The 23,858-nt window shown below is 54.7% G+C and overlaps 1 protein-coding gene across 4 annotated transcripts in view; it reads left to right on the forward strand.

Annotated features, from left to right (window-relative positions):
• Positions 1 to 23,858, forward strand: part of UNC5B (unc-5 netrin receptor B) — a 105,380-nt gene that overhangs the window by 12,133 nt on the left and 69,389 nt on the right. For 2 of the 4 annotated variants that reach the window (XM_008270269.4, XM_051823799.2), the window contains exon 1: positions 20,046 to 20,576. The exons of the other annotated variants lie outside the window; for them this stretch is intronic. In XM_008270269.4, the coding sequence (XP_008268491.2) occupies positions 20,498 to 20,576 (79 nt within the window). In that variant the 5' untranslated portion in view covers positions 20,046 to 20,497. Of the gene's footprint in view, positions 1 to 20,045; positions 20,577 to 23,858 lie in introns of those variants that run through there. 4 annotated transcript variants of the gene reach the window in all.

The raw sequence follows: 23,858 nt of genomic DNA on the forward strand, positions 1-23,858 counted from the left end.
ACTGCGGCCAACAGAAAACCTGCTCCCACGCTCAGGAGCCAGGGCTTTGGAAATGATTCCCCAGGGTCTACCTATTTGCCGTAAATAGATGACTTTGTGCGACAGCTACTTCTAGGGGAAGTTTTGCTTCCAGGTTCAAGGGCAGCAGAGACGGGCTGGGGGTGACAGCCGAAGGGGTCAGTCTAAGAACCAAAAACCAACCTCACAGCTTCGTAACGTTCTGCAGCCCCTACTCAGGCAGGACCACCTCAGCACCGCTCATCTCCCCCTACAAACTCCTCCCATCCAGCCCTGTCCCTGCCTTTTATATGGCCACCACACTGGACGTGTCCAGCTCCATCCACAGCCACTGCCTGAGCTGTTCGCAGCCCTGGGGACTCAGGCGCCAAACAAGGAACCAAGCAAGGCGCCTGCAGACCATGACAAAGTGGCAGGATCTGGAGTAGACTTCAAAGGGTCCCTGGGCACTGGGTGCAGAGGAGGTTTCCAGGGAGACCAGAGTGGGCTGAGGAAGGGATGCCCCCTGCTTGTCACAGGGAGCTGGGGAGGAGCCCACAGTCCGCTCCCTGTCTCACAGCTGGGGAAAATGGACTCAGGAAGCGAGGCGGCAGCGGCAGTGGTGTTGTGTACTGAAAACAACCTGGGCCACTTGCCACCACTCAAGTGCCAGCCTCCATGCTGTTCATCGGTGGCCTCCCTGAGACCCCCCAACACACACCCACACCTTGTAGGGACCCGGGAGCCTGGTGACTTGTGCTCAAGAAAGGACATCCTTATTTCCACCATCAACAGAAGGGGGGACCTGCCCAAGCTGCGGAGGGTGCAAGGGGACAGCCAGAGCTGGGGCCCAGGGCCCTGTGCATCCCACCAGGGTCCCCGCTGCTTTCAGCAGGGTTTCTAAGGTCAGGTGACTGGAGAGGGAAACAAAGCAGAGGATGTGATGCAATCAGCTAACATCAGGCTGAGCAATTACAGGGGGAAAAAAAAGAGCAGTGCCTGGGAGGACACGCAGACTTCACAGTCCCAAGCCGCCAGTCTCGGTTTCCCAACATGTTTACGACCCATGACTGTTCACCAGGAAAAGACCATCCCTGCCCGGGGCCACCAGGAAGGGGACTCGCCACGGCAGCAAGAACGCAGAGAGCTGCTGAGCCAGGACAGGCTGGGGGCTCAGAGAGGCCCAGGGCCCCTTGAGTACCTGCTGAGGCAGTGAAAGCACCAGGCTTTGGGTCACCGCTGAGCCTGATTCCTAGCCAGGCTTTGGTGAGCCCCACCGCCCGCCCGCACCTCTGACCTCCGCAGTGGGGCTGCGAGTCTGTGAGCTCCTGGTAGAGTTGAGTTCCGTGGTCAGGCATCCCAGGATTCTCAGGAGACTTGTCTACTTCCCCGTGGGTCCAGCTGCCTGCTTTGGGGAGGGAACTGGCAGCTGTCCCTCTGGACCGGCAGGAGGGCCTGGGAGGCAGAGGAGCAGCTGTATGTGGTGGGGTTTTAGAGTCAATATAAGTCACATCTCCTGCAGGGGCTGTGCCAGCATCCCAGGGCTGCAAACCCGAGTTCTACAGACTGGGCAGCTCAGGACGACAGTGTTACCATCTCCAGGTCCTGGAGACCTGTTCAGCAGGGCCATGCTCATGCTGAGTGCCTGCTGGGGCCCCTTCCTGGCTCCGTCCTGGCTGCCCGTAGCCGATGACCACACCTCCCCAGCCTTCCCTCCCCACTGTGTCTTCATGATGCCTTCCCTCTGTGAGTCATGTTCAAATTTCTGCTTTGTACAAGGACACCAATTATATGGGATTAGGGTTCACCTTAACATGGTTAAATCTGCAAAGACCCTCTTTCCAAACAGGGGCACATTCTGAGGTCCTGGGGGTCGGGGCATCAACCTATCTGGCTGGAGGAGTGGAGGGTGTGATTCCACCGCAGCAGAGCTCTGGGCCACACTTTCATCTAAGCTTGAGGAAAAACAACTGTCGTCCCTACCGAGCAACAGGAGGTGGGTGGTGACTCTGGGGAAGGGCAGGGAGAAATCCTGGGGGAACCGGAAGTCTCGACAAGACCCCCTTGCCACGCTGGCACTGCTTGGAGATGGGGCTAAGGCAGGAAGGGGTGCTGGGACCTTAGAGAATTGCAGTCACACCCACGTAATGGGGGCTACTTGGTGTTGGGTGCTGCACCTGCCACTTTGCACAGCGCACCCCATTCCTCCTCCACCATCACCCCGTGAGCTCAGCAGCCTCCCCTTCCCCACACAGGGCACTGAGGCCGAGACAGGCTGAGCCTTGCTCTGAGTTGTAGGGGTGCAACGTGGCATGAACTGAGGCCATTTTTAAAAAAGATTTATTTTATTTACTTGAAAGAGTTGCAGAGAGAGGTAGAGACAGAGAGAGAGGTCTTCCATCCGCTGGTTCACTCCCCAGATGGCTGCAATGGCCGGAGCTGAACCGATCCGAAGCCAAGAGCCAGGAGCTTCTTCCAGGTCTCCCATACGGATGCAGGGGCCCAAGCACTTGGGCCATCTTCTGCTTTCCCAGGCCACAGCAGAGAGCTTGATCAGAAATGGAGCAACCAGGACTCGAACCAACATCCATATGGGATGCCAGCACTGCAGGCATTGGCTTTACCTGCTACACTACAGCGCCAGCCCCTCCAGGGTTTTTGAAAACAAAAGTCACACAGCTGTCCAGAGAGGAGTAGAGAGGAGTGGATCCAAGTCTGCCACGCAGCCTGTGGGTTTAACCACTGAGCCACATTGCTAGAGAGAGAGAGAGAGAGAGAGAGAGAGAGAGAGAGAGAATATATCCTGTGGTGCCAGGAGTTTTCCTGGCACTTTCCTGCCAGAGCTGAATCCAAAGATAAACCAAGGGCCACCAGAAGCTCTCACAGCCAAATCACAAGCTCCACAGGCTGCGCATGCGCTTGAGGCTGGGGACAGAGTGACCTGTGGCTCATCGAGGCTGACACCCCTCGCCTGTCCCCTCCACACAGGCAGGATGGCCTTGACCTCCCTCTGCCCTGGCCACCAGGCAGAGGAAAGGGTGTGCACGCTCCCTGGAAGAAGTAAGCACATGGAAGCAAAATTCTATTCTGATCTCTACTTTTTTACAGAAAATTGTCAGCATGTTTAAAATTTTTATATACACGAGGAAGTTGGAAAATATGTAGAGGCGTGCTGGAGCCAGCACTGTTACGGAGAGCCACTCGTGCCCAGGATCTCCCAACCCGGATCCACCGTGTCGGTAGCTTGAACTCAGCTGCGGTGGGAGTATTTATACAACAGAAACTGGCAGCTGCTACAAACCAGGGCTGCTGCTGCTATTGCCGTTGCTTCTGCTCCTCCTCCTCAGGGCAGACTGTAAAATATTTCCAAAATACCAGTGGGCCGATGCTGTGGCGTAGCAGGTAAAGCCGCCGCCTGCAATGTCAGCCTCCCATATGGGCACTGGTTGGTGTCCCTGCTGCTCCCTGCTGATAGCCTGGGAAAGCAGCAGAAGATGGCCCAAGTGCTTGGACCCCCACACCCATATGGGAGACCCAGATGTGGCTCCTGGATCCTAGCTTCAGACTGACACAATCCTAGCCGTTGCGGCCATTTAGGGAGTGAACCAGTGGATGGAAGACCTCCCTCTCTGTCTCTTTCTGTCTCTCCCTCTCTCTGTAACTCTGATTTTCAAAAGAAAGAAATCTTAATCTATATATATATATGACCCATAATCAGGAGAAAAACTAGTCACTACAAGCGGAGCCATAAATGACTTAATTATTTGAATAAGCAGAAAGGGATTTAAAAAACACTTTCATAATTATTTTAGAAAGAGTTGGGTGTTCTCCACAGCAGTTGAGCCACCTCTTGGGATCCTGTATCCCATATCAGAGTGCCTGGCTTGAGTCCCAACTCCACTTCTTTTTAAATTTATTTTATTTATTTGAAAGGCAGAGTTAGAGAGAGAGAGAGCGAAAGAGAGAGAGCTTCCATCTGCTGGTTTACTCTCCAAATGGCTGCAACAGCCAGGACTGGGCCAGGCCAAAGCCAAGAGCCTAGAGCTTAATCCAGGTCTCTCATGGGGGTGCAGGACTTGAGGACTTGGGCCATCCTCTGCTGCTTTCCCAGGTACACTAGCAGGGAGCTGGATCAGAAGTGGAGCAGCTGGGATTGAACCAGCAACCATATGAGATGCGAGCATCACATCTAGTGTCTCAACCCATTAGGCCACAATGCCGCCCCACAGCCCCAGTTCCTAGCAGTGTGCATCCTGGGAGGCAGCAGATGATAGCTCAAGTACTCAGGTCTCAACCACCTGCATGGGAGACCCAGATGGAGTTCCAGGCTCCTGGCCCGGCCCCGGCTATTGCAGGTATTTGGGGAATGAACCAATAGATGGACGATCTCTCTATTTGATTCTGCCTCTGCCTTTAAAATAAATTAAAAAATAAATTTAAAAATAAAAATGTCTAGAATATGCAGGAAAATATGGACATAAAGGATGAAAAGATGAAGCATTTCAGAAGAGAAATAATAATGAACCAAGTGGAAATACTAAGAAGAAAAATTCATTTGTGGACTTATTACAAAAGGATGTGTAGGTGAAACCTGAAGTTAGATCAAGACCAATTAGCCAGGGGTCAGCACTGTGGCACAGCAGGTTAAAGCCCAGGCCTGAAGTGTCAGCATCCCATATGGGCACTGGTTCTAGTCCCGGCTGCTCCTCTTCTGATCCAGCTCTCTGCTGTGGCCTGGGAAAGCAGTAGAGGATGGCCCAAGTCCTTGGGCCCCTGCACCCACGTGGGAGACCTGGAAGAAGCTCCTGGCTCCTGCCTTTGGATCACTGCAACTCCAGCTGTTGCGGCCATCTGGACAGTGAACCAGCGGATGGAAGACCTCTCTCTCTCTCTCTCTGTCTACCTCTCTCTGTAACTCTGTCTTTCAAATAAATAAAATAAATCTTTTTTTAAAAAAAAGACCAATTATCCAAACAAAGCAAAGAGAGAAAAATGAAAAATATGAAAGCATCAGGAAACCATGAGATAATACTATCTAATATGTGTTTGGAATCCGAGGAGGAAAAGACAGATAATGGAGCAGAAAATGGTATTTAAAGACTTATTTATTTATTTGAAAGTCAGAGTTACACAGAGAGAGACAGAGGCAGAGAGGCAGAGAGAGAGATCTTTCATCCACTGGTTCACTCCCCAGATGGCCGCAACAACTGGAGTTGCACTGATCCAGAGCCAGGAGCCAGGAGCTTCTTTTGGGTCTCCCACAAGAGTGCAGGGCCCCAAGGACTTGGGCCATCTTCTACTGCTTTCCCAGGCCACAGCAGAGAGCTGGATTGGAAATGGAGCAGCTGAGACTCTAACCAGCACCCATATGGGATGCCAGCACTGCAGGTGGTGTCTTTACCCACTAAGCCACAGCGCCAGCCCCAGAAAAGGATATTTAAAGAAATTGTAACCAAATGACAAGAAATGTCAACTCCCAGTTCTGAGGTTCTCAGAGATCCCCAAGCAAGACGAGAAGGTCAGAAGCAAAATGCCCCAGTGTAGCACAGTCAAGCTGGCGAACGCACAGTGAGGTCCACAGACTCATAACTCACACAGATCCCGAATTCTTTGATGCCATCCCTTCAGGAGGTGCTGCTAACTCCTCTCTCTTTGAGCAGCGACACTGGTCCCTGGCGGAAGGCTCAGTGGGGCCTCTGTGCTCGCTCTCTGATCACTCCCTGTGGGCGAGGCAGGTGCCCTGCAGTAGCTCACACAGACCCCGGGGAGGTCCACACACGGAGAGACCCAGGGCTCCTGCCAGCAACCAGCCGAGAGCCAGTGCCTCCTGCCCATGCCATGCGAGTGAGTGAGTGAGCCATCGCGGAGTGGACCTTCCATTCCCAGTCAAAGCTTCAGACAGCTGTAGGCCCAGCCAACACCTTACTCTTACCTCGTGAAAGATCCCAAGCAGGAACCATGAGACGGAGCTGCTCCACGGCTCCTGAGCCACGGAAGCTACGAAATAACTGATGCTGAGCGTGGGAGGCCACCAAGGTCCCGGGCAACTTGTCTGTGGCCAGAGATAGCTGATGGGAAGAGAAAATCCTGGAGCAGGCCCGCCGTATTCAGAGGAATAACAATGAAGAATAACATCGACTTCTACCAAGAAAGAATGCAAGCAGAACACAATACAGCACAATTATTTACTACCATTCTATACCCACTAAAAATGGACCTCAAAAACGATGGCTACACAAAGCATTTTTCAGATAAATAAAAGCCTCAAGAATTTATTGCTATTATATGTACATGGTAAGAAATTACAGAGAATGTTCTTCAGCCTAATGGGAAATAGCGGCTGAAGGAAACCTGCATCTTTAGCAAGGAATTGAGTTGTGAATAAAATGTAAAATACTGTTTATCTTCTCCTCTTAAAGAATTAAAAGACGTGTAAATTTTTTAGTAAGAAAAAATCGTAAATGCTATGTTCGGACTAGGTAAAGGAAGAGACTGCCTGTATCCTCCTGTGGCAAACACTGACAAAATGTTCAGAACAGCTTCCAAGACCCCCGACATCAGAAGAGAAAGGACAGCGCTTCCCAGGGCGTGGGAATCAAGCAGGTGGGCCCGGGGCTTGCCCCAGCTTCGCCTTGAAGACTTTCCAGGGCTCCAGATGGAGCTTGAGACGCCCTGTGTTGAGGAGCCAGGGATGACGGTCCAGGAGACAGGCATCTAGACTGCTTCCAGAGAGGAGGAGACGGCCCAGAGAAGGAGCCCAGAGAGCACCCCAAGGCGTCCAGCAGAGAACTGAGGCTGGGCTAGGAACCCGCCAAAACCAGCCAGAGCAACAGTATCCAAACCTACTCCCATCAGCCACTGCAAAACCTTACACATACGGGGCACCAGGGAGACCGTGCATGCGGATCGCACCTTAGTGCCAGGAAAGCACCAGCCCTAGGCTAAACACTGCTCCGGCCCTGTCTTCAAAACTCTCAGGAGGAAGAACTGAGTTACTCTCCAAGTCATTTTACTGTGTCCCCAAACAAAGCTCAAGACTAGCCAACTACAAAAACAGCCAGCACCAAAAGTGGCCCATCCACAGTGTCTGACCAATAACCAGCAATCAGGGTGCTCACAAGGACCAGAACCAGAGATCAGAGAACAGGAGTGATTACTCCTTGGAGCGATCAGTCCATGGGGACATTTAACAGTTCTTACACTGTTACTTTCAACAGTGTATCCTATACGTGCAAGGGCTGAATAAAAAGGAAGACTGAAAACAGGCTCATGCTGAACTCAGAAACCAGAGCTTTAGTGGCTGAGATGAAAAGGCACCGGAGGCTGGCACCGCAGCTCACTAGGCTAATCCTCCGCCTTGCGGCGCCGGCACACCGGGTTCTAGTCCCAGTCGGGGTGCTGGATTCTGTCCCAGTTGCCCCTCTTCCAGGCCAGCTCTCTGCTGTGGCCAGGGAGTGCAGTGGAGGATGGCCCAAGTGCTTGGGCCCTGCACCCCATGGGAGACCAGGAGAAGTACCTGGCTCCTGCCATCGGATCAGCGTCGTGCGCCGGCCGCAGAGCGGCGGCCATTGGGGGGTGAACCAATGGCAAAGGAAGACCTTTCTCTCTCTCTCTCTCTCACTGTCCACTCTGCCTGTCAAAAAAAAAGAAAAAGAAAAGGCACCGGATGTGATTACAGCAGATTAGACTTGGCAGAAGAAAAACTTGTGAATTCGAAGGCGTGGCACTAGAAACCGGCCGCAATGAAACACACAGGGGACACAGACTCCCAACATCAGTGAGCTGTGGGACAACCTCAAGGGGTTCCTGTCCACTGGGGACAGGAACGTCAGGGAGAGCGTGCGGCTGTGCATAAGAGGATAAAGACTGGGAACAGCAGCCACACGGGCAAACACCTGGGTGTTTCCTTCTGGAGCTCTCTTTGTTTTATATTTGTTTGTTTGAAAGGCGGAGTTACAGAGAGAGAGAAGGAGAGACACAGAGATCTTGCATCCGCTGATTCACTCCCCAGCGCTGGGCCAATCCGAAGTCAGGAGCTTCTTCCAGGTCTCCCACGCAGGTGCAGGGGCCCAAGTACCTGGCCCATCTTCTGCTGCTTTCCCAGGCCAGAGTAGAGAGCTGGATTGGAAGTGGAGCAGCTGGGCTCAAACTGGTGCCTGTATATGTGCTACACCACAGCACCAGCCCCAACAAATGTTCTTAATAAGAAATTTACTTATGTAAAGCAAATATTCATGGAAATAAAGGAAGAAGCTGAAATTACATTTGGATTTTTAATACTATTCTTTCTGTATTTGATAGAACAAGTAGACTTTAAAATTTACAAAAATGTGATTTTGAACAAAATGATGAATTTGTTAGTTGTCTTCAACTAACAATCTACCTAATTGACATCTATTGAATATTACATGTAATGATTACAAAATATGAGCACACATTCTTTGTTTATGCACAAAGATTATTCATCAAGAGAGACCACATATGTTCACATAGAAAACAAATTCTAATAAATGTTAAGGGATCGAAAACATAAAAAGTGGGGCTGGTATTGTGGCTCAGAGGTTAAGCCTCCACCTGTGTCACAGGCATCCCATATGGGAGCTAATTCAAGTCCCAGCTGCTCCACTTCCAATCCAGCTCCCTGCTAATGACCTGGGAAAACTGTGGAAGATGGCCCAGGTGCTTGGGCCCCTGCACCCGCATGGGAGACCTGGAAGAAGCTCCTGGTCCTGGCTTCATCCTCTTTCCCACTGTAAATATTCAGAGCTATGAATTTCCCTCCCAGCACCTCTTGAGTTACATCTCGTAACTTCTGAAATGTTGTCATTTCAGTTCTAAGTTTACAAACATTTCTTTTGAGACTCCCTGTTTGACTCATAGATTATTTAATTATTTAATTTCCAAGTGTTGGGAGGTTTTCCTGTGATTGATTTCCAGTCCATGGTAGTTAGAGAACAACTTCTTTGTGATTTGGATTATTTTAATTTGTCAAGGTTTGCCTTATGGTCTAGTTTGCAGCTCTTTCTGTGAATTTCCCATGAGCACTTGGAAGAGTGTTCACTCTGGGGCAGGTGTTGTGTTGCAGTGGGTTAATCCACTGGTTGTGACACCGGCATCCCAGAATGCCTAACTGAGTCAGAGCAGCGCCTCCTCCGGACCAGCTTCCTGCTCAAGTACTCGGGAAGGCCCATGTCCTTGGGCCTCTGCGACCCACGTGGGAGACCAGGAGAGGGTTCCTGGCTCCTGGCTTCAGCTGGGCCCAGCCCTGGCCAGTGTGGCCATGTGGGGAGTAAAACAGTGTACAGAAGCTCTCTCTCTCTCTCTCTCTCTCTCTGATTTCTACGGCCAGTCTGCTTTCCAAATAAATACATACATCTTTTTAAACATGCGCACTGCAGTGCTGTTGGGCAGAATGTTCTGCGGGCATCCATCAGGTGCCGCTAGTGGACGGCATTCCAGCTCCTCCAGGTCCCAGTTGATCTCCGTCTGGTGGTTCTACCAGCGGCTGAGAGCGGCAGGTAAACGCCTCCGTCTGCGCTTGCACACTTCTCTGTTTCTATTTCCCTTCGGCTTTATCAGTTTTTTCGTTTGTACTTTGAAGCTTTGTTGTTATGCATATACATGTGGGATTTCTATGTCTTTCTGGCCTATTATCTTTTTTTTAACCAATACTTAAAGTCCCTCTCTGCCCTGAGAAAATTTTTTTTAATCTGAGTCTACTTTATCTGATATTAATATAGCTGCTCCTGCTATTTTAAACAATAATGTTTGCACAATATACTTTCCCATCTTTTTGCTTTCAACATACTACAGTACTTTTTAAAAAGATTTGTTTATTTATTTATTTGAAAGACAAAATGTTAGAGAGAGAGAAAGAGAGGGAGAGATATCCTCCATTTCCTGATTTACTTCCCAAATACCCACAACAGCTGGGTCTGGGCCAGGCCAATGCTGGGAGCCCAGAATTCTGTCTCCCTTGGCCGGCGCCACGGCTCACTAGGCTAATCCTCCGCCTGCAGCGCCGACACACCGGGTTCTAGTCTCGGTCGGGGCACCGGATGCTGTCCCGGTTGCCCCTCTTCCAGGCCAGCTCTCTGCTGTGGCCAGGGAGTGCAGTGGAGGATGGCCCAGGTCCTTGGGCCCTGCACCCCATGGGAGACAGGAGAAGCAGCTGGGTCCTGGCTTCGGATCAGCACGGTGTGCTGGCCGCAGTGGCCATTGGAGGGTGAACCAACGGTAAAGGAAGACCTTTCTCTCTCTCTCTCTCTCACTGTCCACTCTGCCAGTCAAAAAAAAAAAAAAAAAAAAAGAATTCTGTCTCCCAAATGGGTAGCAGGGACCCATGCACTTGGGCCATCATTTGCTGCTTTCCCAGGTGCATTAGCAGGGAGCTGGATAGAAAGCGCAGCAGCTGGGACTCAAACTCCTTCTGATAAGGGACGCGGCTGCCACAGCCAGCACCTTAACCCCGGTGCCACAGTGCTGGCCCTGTTAATAGGCTTTCTTTCCTCTGCCTTTTCCTCCAAAATGCGCTGACTGAACTGAAAGGTGCGCTCTACAATGTTCCGTTATCTATATTTTATCACAATTCCTCAAAAAGTAGGAGCAGGTGCTTGGCTCGGCACCCCTGACGCCTGACTAAGAGAGACACCTGCCTCCCACCCACGAGGGCCTGGGTTTGAGTCTCGGTTCCAGTTTCCCGCTAATGCAGACCCAATGAGGCCACGGAAGACTCAAGTTGAAGACGCTGCTCCTCCCTTCAATGCCATCCTATCAGAATCTCGAAGGAAGGGTCTTCTGTAGAAATCCACAAGCTACTCTTCCAGGTCAGGGAGGTGGCAGTGATGCAGAAGAGGCGGGGGTGGGAGGGGCCTCCAAGTGCAGAGAACGGAGCAGTGCCCAGGCAAGCGCAGGCGACTGTGTTAATGAGACAGAGGAGAGAATCCAGAAATAGAGGTGCGCGAGGACCGGCTGCTGACTCCGATGGAAGCGGCGAAAGCAATTTAGTAGGGAAAATGTCTTGAGAAAGATGGCACTGAACAGCTGGATGATCTCATGGAGGAAAGCGCACCCCGGCCCCTGCCTCACTCCACACTCAAGTAGGAGAGGTGGGTAATGGACGGAAACGTAAGCGCTGCTCACTGCCCCACCTTGATCAACACCAGAAACTCTGGCTGTTGTTGGAAAGACACTGCTAACAAAACAGAAAGATTAAAGCCGGAAAAAAATATTCACAATACAGATATCTGACAAAGGGCGTGCATTCAGACGATCTGAGTAGCCCCTATAAATTAAAGTTTTAAAAGCCCAGCAAAAGGTGGACAAGGTTTGAATGGTCCCTTCATGAAAGAAGCTCCAGGAATGGTTCAAGGGCACGTGAGCAGAAGTCAGCATCACTCGCCAGCAGGGAAGTCCCTGTTAAAACTACCCAGAGCGGGCCGGTGCTGTGGTATAGTAGGTTATATAGGTTAAGTCCCTGCCTGCAGTGCCAGCGTCCCTTATGGGCATGGCTTCAAGTCCCGGCTGCTCCACTTCTGATCCAGCTCTCTGCTGTGGCCTGGGGAAGCAGTGGAAGATGGCCCAAGTCCTTGGGCTCTTGCACCTGCGTGGGAGACCCGAAAGAAGCTCCTGGCTCCTGGCTTCGGATCAGCCCAGATCCAGCCCGGACATCTGGGGAGTGAACCAGTGGATGGAAGACCTCTCTCTTCCTCTCTCTGTAACTCTGCTGTGGATAGCCCTCGCCTAGAGTCCTGCTGAATTATGGTCTTTTAACTTTTTATTCATTGAATTCTTTATTTAGTATTCTGTAAATTAAAAATGCAATCTCAAAAATTAAAAAAATAGAACTTACAAAAGAAAATGGATTTAAAAAATTATGATGTATTCAAATAATGACTCCTACTCAGTAATAAGAAAGAAGGAACTTCCATCGCCCACAGCAACCTGGACGAATCTCAGTCACAGGCTGAGAGGATCTGGTCGTGGAAGGCGACGTGTCGCTGATTTCATCTCTGTGACAAGCAGGGGCAAGGGGAGACCTCAGAGCTCCAGGAATGTCCACACCTGGACGGGGGGCCTGGCTTCTTGGCGTCTCCCTTGACGCTAAGAGCTGCACGTTTCCCTGTTAATTCCGTCTCAGTTGGACCTTTAGAGGGAGAGAGGATGGGAGGCCGCCCAGGGCGGGGCGTGGGCGCACAGGTTCTTCCGCTCCCTTCCCTCCACCCTGGCCTCCGCCGCGGCCCCTGGTTCCAGCAGCCAACACCAACCAGCCAATGTCTGCCTAGCTCCAGGTTTCCCGCGCGAGTCAGTGGGTGATGATGCTGCTCTGGCGGGAGTTGTTGGAATGTTTCATAGCTCTCAACGTGACGAAGTTTTTATGTTAAAAATGTTACATCGGGGCTGGCATTGTAGCGTAGTATGTAAAGCCACCACCTGTGGGGTTGGCATTCCCCTATTCGCATCCTTTAGTGTCTGGGCTGCTCCACTTCCAATCCAGCTCCCTGCTGACGGTCTGGGAAAGCAGTGCAAGAAGGCCCAAGTGCTTGGGTCCCTGCACCCACGTGGGAGACCTGGATGAAACTCCTGGCTCCTGGCTTTGGCCTGGACCAGCCCTGGCTGCTGTGGGCATTCGGGGAGGGAACCATTGGATGGGAGATCTCTCTCTTTCTCTCTGTGTCTCTCTTTCTCCCTCTCTCCCTCCCTCTCTCTCGCTCTAGCTCTGACTTTCAAACAAATAAATAAATCTTTTTTTAAAAAAGGCACATCATACAACTTACCAAACACTTTATTAACTAAAATTCATGAAAACGTAGCCATGTTGACAGCTGGTGTCTCTGTCCAGACCGCTGTGCTGGCGGCCCCCACGAAGTCATCTCCGACAGCAGATCTGGAGGTGCCCGGGAGAGCGGGAAGGCGCGGTGTGCGCTTCAGGGTGGGGTAGACGTATTTACTTAGGCATTTATTTCGACAGCAGCAGCAGAGCACAGGGAAATCTAGGTATTCAGAACTACACAGCCGACTGCTGCGGCTATGAGGATGGCCACAGGTGCACTCCCCCTTGGGCCTTGGGGGCGCTCACAGCTCAGCAGACAGGGAGGTGCTGCACTGCTCTCTCTGTATACACCTATGCAAACACATCTGTGCAGCTGCACACACCCACATACATCTGATCTGCTGTAAAGTTTTTTTTTTTTAAAGATTTATTTATTTATTTATTTGAAAGGCAGAGTTGCAGCGACAGAGAGGGATCTTCCATCCACTGGTTCACTCCTCAAATGGCCACAATGGCTGGGTGTGGGCCAGGGCAAAGCGAGGAGCCTGGAGCTCCATCCGGGTTCCCAATGTGGGTGGCAGGGGCCCAAACACTTGGGCTACCATCCACTGCTTTCCCAGGTGCATTAACAGAGAGCTGGTCCTTAGAAGAACAGCCGGGACTCGAACTCACTCCCGTAAGGAATGCCAGCATCACACGCATTGGCTTAACCCACTGTACCGCAGTCAGCCCTGCTGTGAGAGTTCTTTCCCCTGCCTCTTCCTCCAAAATGTGCTTAATGTGACTGAATGCTATACTTGAAAATTTTAAGTTTTGTAATGTATATTTATCATAATTTTTCAAAAAGTAGGGGCAGGCATTTGGCCTGGCAGTGAAGACAGGAAACAGCCACGTCCTGTATCCAGGTGCTGGGGTTTGCATCCCCATTCCAGCGTCCTGCTAAGGCAGACCCAAGCGGGGGCGGTGATGGCTCAAGTACTTGGGCCACTTCTACCCATATGGGAGACCTAGACTGAGCGCTGAGCTCCTGGCATCGGCCTGGCCCAGCCCCAGCTGTTGCAGGTATTTGGGGAGTGAACCAGCGGATGGAGGAGCTCTCTGCCTCCGTCAAATAAGTGGATACATTTTTCAAAGCAGCAGTTAAAGAACAATCGGATCTTTGCAGCTGATGCCTCCAAGATGACCGTTCACAGCATGGGGACATCTCTTCCTCTGCTCCTTTGGAATGGCTCTGTGACACAGCCGGAGATGCACCTCCACTGCTTTCTGTGTCATTTGTCCTGAAAACAGTGACGGGCTCTCTCCAGCGCCCGAAAATCCAGACCCACAACGAGACACGCGGGCATTTTGTGTCTCTTCCAAATTCAATTTGAATTATTTCTCATTTTTAGTTTGAGGAAATGCTATCATTTGTGGCTTCGTTTTTGCCTAAATGAGAGTCTAACACAATTTTAATTCTCCATGTAGTGTTTTGTGAGTAAAGTTGACTTAAATGCTAATCTCACTGAGTTATTTACATTGCTCTGTGCTCTCCCAACAAAATTGTGCCTAATTTGATGAGCAGTCCATTATTACGTGAACAATACTGAAAGGATACATAAGTAATACTGAAACTGGGCAGATTTGAAATGGCAAAAGACATTTTTATATGCAAAGGGCTGTATTGTTAGAGATAGTTTAATCCCCTCCTCTCTTCTCGTCTCTCTCACTTTCTCTTTTTAAGAGGCAGAGAGAGAGAGAGAGAGAGAGAGAGATATCTCCCATCCACTGGTTCACTCTCCAGATGCCCATAATGCTGGGGGCTGGGGCAGACTGAAGCCAGGAACTCAATCCAGGTCTCCCTCATGGGTGGCAGGCTCCAGTTCCGCTGCCCCCTAGTCCACAATAGCAGGAAGCTGGAGTCAGAACTCTGACCCAGGTTCGGTGATGTGGGATGCAAGTGTCCCAAGCAGCATCCTAACCCCTAGGCCAACATGGCCCCTGTTACAGGGGTACCACCAAAGTGAACCTCCCTGGGTGTTTTTATTAGATAAGGTATCTTGCTGGTTGCCTGAATGCATTTAAACTGGGCTATTAAAGGCAGTAGGCTATGAGAGGTTCCAAGGCCTACCTTGCTTGTTCTTTTAAACCCTGGGCCCTCTCCTCACCATCTTCTCCTCCACAGGTAACCCCATCTGTAATCCAGGCAGGGCCTGGAAAAGGCTTGTGGGTGTGGACAGGTTGCACGGATGGGGTTCAAGTTCAGGGTCAGTCGTTAGCAGTTCACCTTGATGTTCATCTCAGTGCTCCCTGCTTCTAAGAACAACGGGGCGGACCACACAGAAATCCCTGGAAAGAGCTCCAGGACACCAAGGAGACTTAGGCAATTTCCTGCCTTCGTGAGACGTGTGGGCTCTGAAACCAGCAGCCGGGTTTGAAGCGCCTGTGTCTCTAGCTAAGCCGGGAGCCCTCACTCAGTTTTTCCATGTTTACCATGGAGAGAATCCTAGCATCCATCCCATCAGTTCACGGAGGCAGGAGGAGCGGTTCAGGGGCTGGTGCTGTGGTGCAGCAGGTTAAGCCATCACTTCTGACACTGGCATCCGGTAAACAGGGTGCTGGTTCCAATCTTGGCTGCTCTGCTTGCAATCCAACTCCCTGCTAATGTGCCTGGGAAAGCAGTGGAAGAGGACCTAAGTGCTTGGGCCCCTGCTACTCGTGTGGGAGACTCTGATGGAGCTCCAGGCTCCTGGCTTCACCCTGGCCCAGCCCCAGCCATTGTGGCCAATTGGGGAGTGATCCAGTGGCTAGAAGATTGTGTGTGTGTGTGTGTGTGTGTGTGTGTGTCTGCCTCTCCCTCTCTGTCATTCTGCCTTTCAAATAAGTAAATACTTTTTAAAAGAAGGAACTCATGTGCATAAAGTTCTTGGTCTAGGGTCTGGCTCCCTGTGACAGCTCCAGGTATACCAGTTGGCGTTGTTAGTTCTCAAGGTGGCAGCCACTCCTACAGGTATCACCTCACCCAGATTAAGTCACCACCTTCTCCTGACCCATGCTTCCTCCTTTCACTGTTTCCACCCTTGCAGCCTCCCCTGCCTCCAGAACTCCCCGCTAGCCCCCCACCCAGAGCACCCACACTGCGTCAGGCCTCTTCCCCCTCAGCAAGGCGCCCAGGCCCGACCGTCTGAGCCCTGGGCCAGTGCCTCCTTGCTCCCGGGGCACTTGGCACTTTCCTCCCACTGCCCTGGCACGGCCAGAGGTGCTCCCCCACAGCTCAGCAGCCGTCTCTGCAGCTCAGCCAGCACCCGTGACTCTGCGTTTCCTTCAGAAGCGAACCTTGTCTTGGGCAAGCCTTCTGGCCACTTCCCCGGGCATCCAGAGGAGCCCTGGCCTTGCCAGCACCGCCCTGCCCCTGGGCCTTTGCTGGCACTGCTCCCTCTGCCAGGAATCCCCCTGAGTCCTCTTCTAGATTCATGGCTTCCTTCTCATCCCTGGGACCAGCTCCAGGACCCCTTCCCCAGGGCGGTGAGGCCGCCACAGGGTGCTGACACATGCCGGCCATTGTCCGCTCCATGCACCCACGAGCAGGACTGGCTATGTAACCTGTGGGGCCCTGGGGGGGCAGGGAAGGCAAGGTCCCCTGTCCAAAATGACCAAGAATGTCAAGACGGACAGATCCTGGTTGAGGGGCACTCTGCAACTCATCTGCTCAGTCACCCACAAAACTGTCACGGTCGTCAAGAGAAGGGTGAGAATAAAAAAATTAGGGGCGGTGAACAGTCGGAGTTTCACGGCCCAGGCCACACAGTGCATGATTCCATTACGAAATGTGCAGGACCAGCCCGTTCCTCACAAGGAAAGCAGTGGTGAGGCTGCCACGGGCTGGGGAAGCAGAGCAGGGGGTGTGCGCGGCTGCTCAACTGCATGGGGCTGCTTTTGTGCCCAAGGAAAATCCCTGCGAATTCGATGGTGGTGCTGGCTGCCCGAGATCAGAAATACAGAGGTGACAAACCACTGGCTCACACACCTGGCAATGGTGAAAATGAGTGGGTTTATGTTCTGCAAATTCTGGGTCAGTGTATTTTATAAGGTGCAAGCTGGAGGTCTATTCTGTGTGTTGTGGTTCTCCCCTGCACCCCGCAGTAGCTGTGAGCTGTGTGTGACCCTGGCAGGCCAGCCGCCACTCTGTGCCCCAGCTTCCCCACCTGGCAAGTGGGGACACACTCCCTCCCCCATATGGTTGCTGGGGCAGCAGCTGGCACGAGGGCACCCTGCACGCTCTACAACAGTGCTGCGAAGAGGTGGTCATCGTGTAGGACTTCAACCGTAGGCGCTGCCCGCTCCGGCGTCCCACACAGGGGGTCTGTTCTGCCCTGGACCAGTCCTGGGAGGGATCCTGAGCTCATCCCTAAGCCTCCTCACTCAGGATCCTGCAGACTGAGTCTGAAAGCCCCTCCCCCTGGCAACTCGCGGCGGAGACCCTCGCGCCGACCGGTGGGCGGCAGGCAGGGTGCGGCCAGGGACCTTTCTCCCTTGCCCGGCCACCGCCTTGGGAGGGACACGGAAGCGGCCGTCCGGCGGTGGCTGCTGCAGCGCGCCGCCTAGTGGCAGCCGCGAGCACATGGGTACCGCGCGAGAGGGAGGCCTCCCTTGGCACCGGCAGCTCGTGCAGGGATTCCCTGCAGCTGCTTTTAAATCATAATTGTTACAAAGTAGGGAGTTCTTATTCAGCCAGCTTAGAGGTTTTATGCAGATTCCTTTTAATCCTGCGAGGGACATGCTATTTCCAATTCACAGTTGAGAAAACCGATGCTGGGACAGGCTCAGGAGCCAGCCCACCATCCTGTCTCCCAGCCCCTAAGGGCAGCCCCAGGCCTCCTTTGAGTCCAGATCTCTGACTCCTGCACATTCTTGGAGGACCAGGGCAGACCCCGGGAGTGCCTGCAATCTCCCCGGCAGGAGCCTCAGGCCCCCAGAGAGCGCAGGGGAGATGGGAGTCTCCTTGCAGGACATGCTGGGAAAGGCTACTCTGACCCGTAACCCCCTCCCTCAGCCTCCACAGTGCACTGACTCCACCACTGTGGATTGTGGAGACTGCCTCCCGTGCTGGGGACACCATGGTGACCAGGAGACACTGGCCTCACTGCAAGTAGACCCCTTCACCGTGAGGCTGATGGCACTGGGTTTGGAAAGGCCCTGGAGAGGTGTAGCCCAGAGGCACCTTTCACCTATCCCAGGGAAAGGTGTGGCTGGCCCTGGCGGAGGGCCTGGACTCTGAGACGCCTGGCTGGGGAAGATGTGCGCCTGTGGTCGGTAGTTCAGCTGCAGGTAGCTGCTGAAGGGAGGGGCACAGGGGAGTAATGGAGAGCGCCCCCGTTCTGCCACCTGCCCCACGCCCGCTGCCACAGTTCTGGAGAGAATGCGGGTACAAGACCTGCGCTGAGAGAAGTTTAAGAGTGGGAGCATTTGCAGCCCAAGCTGGAGATGGGCAGGGAGGGCAGGACAGGGGCAGTGACCCCCGGGGCCAAGACCCCCATCTCCCCCAGCCAGGTGTTAGACCAGGCTATGAAACCCGGTACCCTTGGCCTGCAGGGATGGGCCAGGCATGACTCACTGCCAGGATAGGAAAGTGCCAAGGACTGGAGCTTTGCAGAAAGATCTCCGACACCCCACTGGCCTCCTGGGGGTGGGGAGCAGTCGCCTGCCGGCCCTGCCCATGTGCTTGTGTCCTGGAGACACTGGGCGCTTGCAGGTCCAGGAACATGTGTGCCTATGCGAATTGCTTGGTGGCACTTCAGTACTAAACACCTGTTTGTCTTCTGAGTCACCTGCCTGTTGTGCTTTCAGGTGTGTGTGCCGGGGTTTGTATTTGCTTTGAGTCATGTGTTTTTGGTCTGTGGATGCCTATTTGTGTGTGTGTGTGTGTGTGTGTGTGTGACATTTCTGGGAGGGTCCCTGTGCACCTGTGTCTCTGTTGTGTGTTGCTTGTGTGTCCCTTTGCAGGTGTGTATTGGGGTCTTTGCCTGGAACTATGTCTAGGGCTGTGTGCCTGCAGGCTGTGGGTGGGACTGGCTGGGTGTGAGCAGCTATTGACTCTCTCTGTCCACTGCCCTAGGCTGGGCTGGACCCTTATCAATTGGCCAAAGTCCTTCTCCAGGGCGTCCCACTCCACCCACAGCCTCCCTCCTGATCCTGGGTGCCCAGCCAGAGAGGGCTGGGTGCTTGAGTGTGTGGAGGGGATCTGGGATGCCCTGCCTTTATCTGTCCCGAGGAATCAGCCTCCACGGGTCCTTGCTACTTCTCTACCTTTGCTCTTCTGCCCAGATTCCCTTGCAGCCAGCACGTCTGGCCCTCAAGTCTTTCCTCCTCCTCGCACCCAGAAAGCATGCCTGGGGAGATGGGGCCCTAGTCCAGCTCGCCCCCACTGCTCCTGCACCTGGCTGCACCTCTTCCTGAAGCAGCCAGCTGCACCTGTATTTGAGGAGTGAGTCTAGACCCCAGCTCCGGGAAGAGGGGAAATCCTAGGTAGTGATCAGAACAGAGCGAGGTGGCATGGACAGGGCTTTGCCACAGGAGTCAGACTGGCGGGCAGGGCAGAATCGTGCCCTTTGTCCTGTCTGCAGTATTTTTTTTCCATTAAATTCCATACCCCTCCGTGACATAGCTGTAATTACTCTACACCCTTTACAAGTGATGATGAAGGGGCCTTACATCCCACAGTGGAGAAGGGGCAGAGCCCAAGGTCACACTCGAGATGCACCTGGCGTGGCCCCACTGCTCCTTGGGGGCTGGTTCACAGCATCCTGCAGGCCAGGTGCTGCAAGGATTCTGGCCGAGGGCAGGCAGGCAAGTTCAGCCAACCAGATGATCACAACTTCTGTCCGGATCCACAGGGCTGTGAGCTACAGCTTAACCAGGACTTGAGAGGTTCTCATTTAGGGAGGTGTTTTGTTTTGCTTTGTTTTGGAAAGACCTTCACAGGTGGAAGGTACAGAGCCTAACTGTTCAGTCTTCTGAAGGCTGACACAGCCAAGCCAAAGAAGCCGCAAAGGTACATCAGTGTAGTTTTTGGAAACGAAAACTGAGCAAACTCCGTTTCTAGCCATCCTCCCTGCCGCCGGGTTTTCCAATGCGCTAAGCCTAGCGTGTCGCGGGGACCCCCCCTGGAGGATCCCCAGTTGCGCCACGGCCTCGACCAGACGGCCGTCGGGTTTCCCCTGGCTGGCCCCCGCCGGCTCCGCCCCCCGCCTCCAGGCCCCGCCCCGGCCGCGCGGTCCCCCTCGGCGCGCGGACTCCGGGCTGAGCTAGCGAAGGATCCAGCGGCGGCGCTCGGCATTGTGGCTGGCGGTGCGGGCCGGCGAGGGCGCCGGGGCCGCGGGCAGCGGCGGGGCGGAGAGAAGCGCGCGCGGAGGCTCGGACGGCGCGGCGCCTGGCGCCCCGGGCGCCCCTGAGCACCCTCGTCTGCAGCCGCGCAACTTCGGAGCCCCGGAGCGGGAGCCCGGCGAGCGCAGAGAGGGGCGCGCCAGAGCCTGGCTGCGGAGCGGGCGCCGGGCACCGATCGCGCGCCCCGTGCCCGGTGGCCCTCGGCGCAGCGTGGCTGCCGCTGCCCCCACGGAGGGCACGGGCTGGCGCGGCCGGGCGCTGGGGAGGACGGCGAGGAAGAGGCGGCGGCGGCGGAGACGGCGGCGGCGAGGCTGGGGCCAGGGAGAGCGCCCCGCGGGAGAGGCGCCCGAGCCGGGCGGCGGGAGCATGTGGGCCCGGAGCGGAGCGCGGGGCGCGCTGCTGCTGGCGTTGCTGCTGTGTTGGGACCCGCGGCTGAGCCGAGCAGGTAGGGAGCGGCCGAGCGAGGGGACCCTTGTGCCGCGCTCTGCGCCCAGAGCGAAGTTGGGGTGGTCCTGAGCCGAGCCGGCGCGCGCACGGAGAGCGGTGGGACGCCCGAGTTCCGAGGTGGATTTCTTTGCCCCACCAAAGTGGGCGATGGAGCAGCCTCTTGGCTCGGGGCTGAGGGTAAGCCAGGAGCTTCTCGCACCTGCCTGGAAGCGGTCGCTTCTTTTTTCCGGAACGCGTGTCCGAGCCTCGGGAGAACTCGCCTCCGGGGGGACTCCCGGCTCCCCGCGCTCCTGGCGTCGGCGCCGAAACAGAACCGTGGGCGCCTGGGCCAACGGTGCGCTCGCTGCGGTCAGCCTCCAACTTCCTCGTCCAGGTCCAGGCTCGGTGCTCGCCCAGGCTGCTCGGTGCTGCTGGAACCGGGATCTGCAGACCAGAGGGAGGGAGCGAGGGCGCCGTGGAGCAGGAGGCGCGCCGGCCTCGCTCTGCCCGCCGGGAGGCCGGGTCGAAGGGTTGTATCCTGTACGCACAGCGCGCGCAGGACCTGCGGGTCTGCAGGGATTTTTCTGTGGATACCGGGGTGTGTGTGAGTGTTGGGACGGGGCGGACGGGGTACGTGCCTGTCTGCCCCGTTTCCTTTTAAATGGGTCACCGGCACCCTCGCAGTCCCGGCCCGGAGAACAGCACCTGCTCTGGACCCAGCAAGATGCCTTTAGGGTGCTGGGGATCCTAAAATAAAGTGCCCGTCCCGTACCTCCCGCGGTGAAGTATGCCTGTCTCTGGACCAGCAGCGCTGACTGAGCCGCGCCTTCCCGGGGAGGCAGTGGACACACTGGAGCCTCTCTCTCTCTCTCTCTCTCTCTCTCTCTCCCCCCCCCCCCCCCCAAGCAGGTAGGCTGCCTGGGTCTGCTCCGTCTCCGGAGCCGGGTGGAGGCAAGGCTGTGGGGGAGGGCGAGTGGCCATCCTCTGAGTTGAAACTGAGCATAGGGCCGAAAACTGAGCAAAAAGTGACCAAGATGCCGCCGCCCCTCCCCCCCCCCCCCCCCCCGCCGCTGCCTGCACCCCCCATAACCAGGGATCCCTCCCTCCAGAATCAGTGATTCCCACGGCTCAGAGTGCGAGCTTGGTTTTAACACCCCCCCCCAAACTGTGCTGTAAAGTTACAACACTCAATCATTTGATCCAAGTTAATTATGATTTGGTCAGACTCCGGTATTTCAAGCAGTGTTTTGAAGTTGGGAGGTAATGATGGGGAGGGAAGGCTGGCTGCTGAGGGGCCAAGGCAGTTTGCAGGGGTGCTGGGGGTGGGGAGAGTGGAAGGCGGGGCAGGGGTGAGTCCTGGGAAGCTGTCTTCTTCACACCAGCATGGCGGCAGGACTGGGAATGGACGTGGGAAAGGCAGGCCTGGCGGGCCCGCAGTTCTCTGGGTGTGTGGGCTCTGCCGGGAAGGCCAGGGGTGGCCCGCTTTTCCTGCCTAACAAAGCCTCCAGCCCCTTCCTTCCCCAGAAGAAACCGCAGGCCCGGGGCTTTGATGGACTCGGGCACGAACGGTGCCCAGCCAGACAAGGCTGCTAATACTGGGCTTTGATTTCTCGGTGCTGGAACGGTGCTCGTTACTTAGTGCGGCGGGGCCTGCCTGCCCAGCAGCCTGGAGACTGGCCAGCTGGTGGGGTCGCCCTGCCCTGCAGCCTTCCCTTTGCCCGAGTGTGCTCCCTTTGGGGATGCAGAGGGCGCCCCTCCCTCCCACACAACCCCTTTTTTCTACTGCCATCCTTCTTCCTGAATGTTTCTCGGGTATTTCCAGTGGCTCCCCCATGAGTCCCATTTCACTGATGGGGAAAACTGAGGCCGGAGTGTTGACTTTCCCCAAGTCTTGGGCTTCCCTTGACCGCAGATCCCAGACTTGTGTGCAGGGTTCCTGTCCAACAGCCAGGCTGATTCAAGCCCTGGGGGCCCCTCCTTCCATGCCCAGACCCTGGGATGGCGCCCAGATGGGGGAGGCTGACCCTGCACAGAAGGCTCGCTCCTGGGGTTCCCAGGCTCCACTCTCCTTTCCCCCACTGCCATCCCCAGTGACCACGGGAATGAGGTCCCTTTCCAACACAGATTTCTTCTGAACTGTGAAGTTTGCTGGTAGAGAAATCAGAATGGGAATTCACAAAGCCCCAGGCCTTTAGGAGAGGCCGCTGTAGAAGCCCGGCTGGATCGGCTCTGCCCAGCCCTCAGCCCTCCCTGGCAGGCTCCAGGCTGGGGAGCTCAGGGGAGCTGAGTCCTCAGGACAGGGCTTCTTAGGGTGCAGTTTTCCTATGTCTGGGGGGGCAAGGTGCTGGTCTGTCCCGCTCCCACTCTGTAGTCAGCACCCGTCTTGCTTAAACAAATGGAAAATCAGTCTTAATGGGTTTTCTCATTACAGTCAGAGTACCCCTGCAGGGGCACAGTTCTCCAGGAATCGCCCTCCCCCATCTGGGAATTCTGGAGGACGGAACATGCCCCTCTTTGGAACAGGCCCCAGCTTGCCCCAGCTCCCCATGGGACTAGCAGGTAGAGTCGGAATTTGAATTCAGACCTCCTAGTCAGTGCTTCTGGGTCCTCTCTTCTATTTATTTATTTGAAAGGCAGAGTGACAGGTGAAGGAGGGGAGGGATAGACAGAAGCAGCGGCTGATCCCTCTGCTGGTTCATTCCCCAAATGACTGCAGATGCTAGGGCGGCCTGAGTCGAGTCCAGGAGCCCAGAACACCGTCCTGTTTCCCAGGTGGGGGACAGGGCTCCCAGCATGTGGGCCTTCATCTGCTGCCTTCCAGGGCACACAAGCAGGGAGCTGGGTTGGAAGTGGAGCAGCCAGGACCCCAGCTGGCTCTTGGACACTGGATACCATGTCAGAAGTAGAGGCCCGGCTGCTGTCCACCGGGGCTGGAGCCCTGTGTTAGCTCTGGGGTTGAGAATCCGAGCACCACCTGTGCAGGCTGGTGACGCTAGGATGCTCGGGCAGCTGGAATAGACGGGGCTTGGGCAGGGTGGGGGCGAGACGGCTGAGCTGGCTTTCCTCTGGCATCCTCCTCCTTCCTCCTCCTCTTCCTCCCCAGTTTCCTAAACAGCTTCCACAAATGCAGTCGTTAAAGCTGTGGAGACACATGAAACCGAACAAGCGCATTCTGTGCTGCTTTTAAAAAAAAGAAACTTCACATGCCGTCATTGGAATAATACAGGCAGAGGGCAGTTTCTGGGGGAGCAGGCCACGCTGCTCCCGCCTGGCTCCTGAAGCTGCGGCTCCACCTTCTGCC

This window comes from Oryctolagus cuniculus, chromosome 15 (genome assembly GCF_964237555.1).
Source record: "Oryctolagus cuniculus chromosome 15, mOryCun1.1, whole genome shotgun sequence".
Lineage (NCBI taxonomy): Eukaryota > Metazoa > Chordata > Mammalia > Lagomorpha > Leporidae > Oryctolagus > Oryctolagus cuniculus.